Source organism: Lontra canadensis, unplaced genomic scaffold (genome assembly GCF_010015895.1).
Source record: "Lontra canadensis isolate GAN:19392208 unplaced genomic scaffold, GSC_riverotter_1.0 scaffold3042, whole genome shotgun sequence".
Lineage (NCBI taxonomy): Eukaryota > Metazoa > Chordata > Mammalia > Carnivora > Mustelidae > Lontra > Lontra canadensis.
In genome coordinates, this window is record NW_022634026.1 from 1 (window position 1) to 1591 (window position 1591).

Consider the following 1591-nt stretch of genomic DNA (forward strand, 5'->3'; position numbering starts at 1 on the left):
GGGTGCCCCGGGAGGCAGATGCGGGTAAGGGAACCACATAACCTGCCTGGGTGCCGCTGCCCACGGACTGCTGGGCCAGAGCTGTGCTCAGGGACTGGAGTGGGTCTGGAGCCTGAGGGGCCGGCTGTCCATGCGGGGGAGAGCTGTGAAGGGTGCTGGCCTGGGTGCCGCTGCCCAAGGCCTGCTGGGCCAGAGCTGTGCTCAGGCCGTGGAGTGGGTCTGGAGCCTGAGCTGCCGGCTGTCCATGCGGTGGAGTGCTGTGAAGGGTGCTGGCTCCGGGCCACTGCCCACCAACAGCCCCGAGTAGAGCCTGGGCAGTAGATCCCGGGTTGCCACTACCACCAGGCAGCGCAGGCAGCCCTGGGGGGACTGTGACTGAGGCCATGCTGCCCCTGGGCAGCATCGAGAGGGCCTGGGTAGATGCAAAGTTGCTCCCACTGCAGCCAGGGTGAGACCCCAAGAGGAGAGGCTGGGAAGAAGGGGAGCCGTCTATGGAGGTGACCTGGGTGTCAGAGGCTGGCAGGGGAGCAGCCACTGCAGCAGACAGGGCCAAGGCACTGGATGGCCAAGTTGGGTCACAGCTGCAGGTGGCCTCTGTGTCCCCTCGAAGAGCATCTTGGATGCGCTGGAGAGCAGCTCTCTTTTCCCGGTCCAGGTCCTCAGCAGTCACTCGAAACCCCAGCTCAGGGGGTGACGGCAGCCTCAGAGGCTCCCCTCGCCTGTGTGGCAGCAGAGGAAACTTGCGTTTTCGGGGCCTGGAACAGTCAGCTGGGGATGAGCCGTTCCTCTGCGTTGCCGTCTGCCCGGTGGTGGTATCGGCATCCTTTTCCTGCTGGTTCTTCTTCTGGTAACGTGCAGGCCCTCCGGCAGGACACAAGGGTCTCTCCTGGCTGACTTTTTTGGGGGACCTCGGGGGCCACGAGGCCTGACTTGTGGCCAGACCCCTCCTCTTCTGCACCGGGTGGTAGCCCCTGGTGGAACTGTAGGAACTCGTTATGGCATTTCGAGTGGGGCAGGAGCTCCTAAGGGAGCTGGGGGACTTCTTACTGCATGGGTCTTCTGAGCCCTCTTCCCGGGGGACAGCTCTCAGCAAAGGCCCAGGCCTGGGCACAAAGGAAGAGAGGCCTCCGTGGACCCCCAGGGGCCTAAATGCCCCCTGTGGGGTCCCAGTGCACTTAGAGTCCTTTCTGTGAGACTCTTGCCCCTCTATAAGTGCAGGGTCTCCCTTTAGCTGGGCCATCCCTTTGCCACTCTTTCTTGGGTCTCTGCACACCCTCTCCCCTGTGGAGATCTCATGGACATTCCAGGGTGCTGAGGGTGGCAGCCCGGTGATGACCCGCTTCTGCAGCACACAGGGGGTGACCATGTCCACGATGGACTCGCAGTGGCAGCGGCAGGATACCTGTGATCTGAAGGCCGACAGCATCACCTTCACCCGGCAACCCCACCTGCAGATGGAGATGAGGAGCCCCAGAAGAAAGCGCAGGGTCGCCAGGATCCTGGAGTACCTTCTGCAAGCTGCTAGGACTGAGCGCGGTTGCCAGCTCGCGGGGTACTTGGAGGACGACCTGTGAGTGGACCCAGGGGTGTG

The 1591-nt window shown here is 63.4% G+C and overlaps 1 protein-coding gene across 1 annotated transcript; it reads right to left on the minus strand.

The window, feature by feature from the left end:
• Window positions 1-42: 42 nt before the first annotated feature.
• Window positions 43-1366, minus strand: LOC116863785 (putative POM121-like protein 1; the record flags this gene model as incomplete). The annotated part of the gene is made up of 1 exon (XM_032851133.1): window positions 43-1366. A coding segment is annotated over exon 1 (1324 nt), but the record flags the coding sequence as incomplete, so codon positions are not given.
• Window positions 1367-1591: the final 225 nt, after the last annotated feature.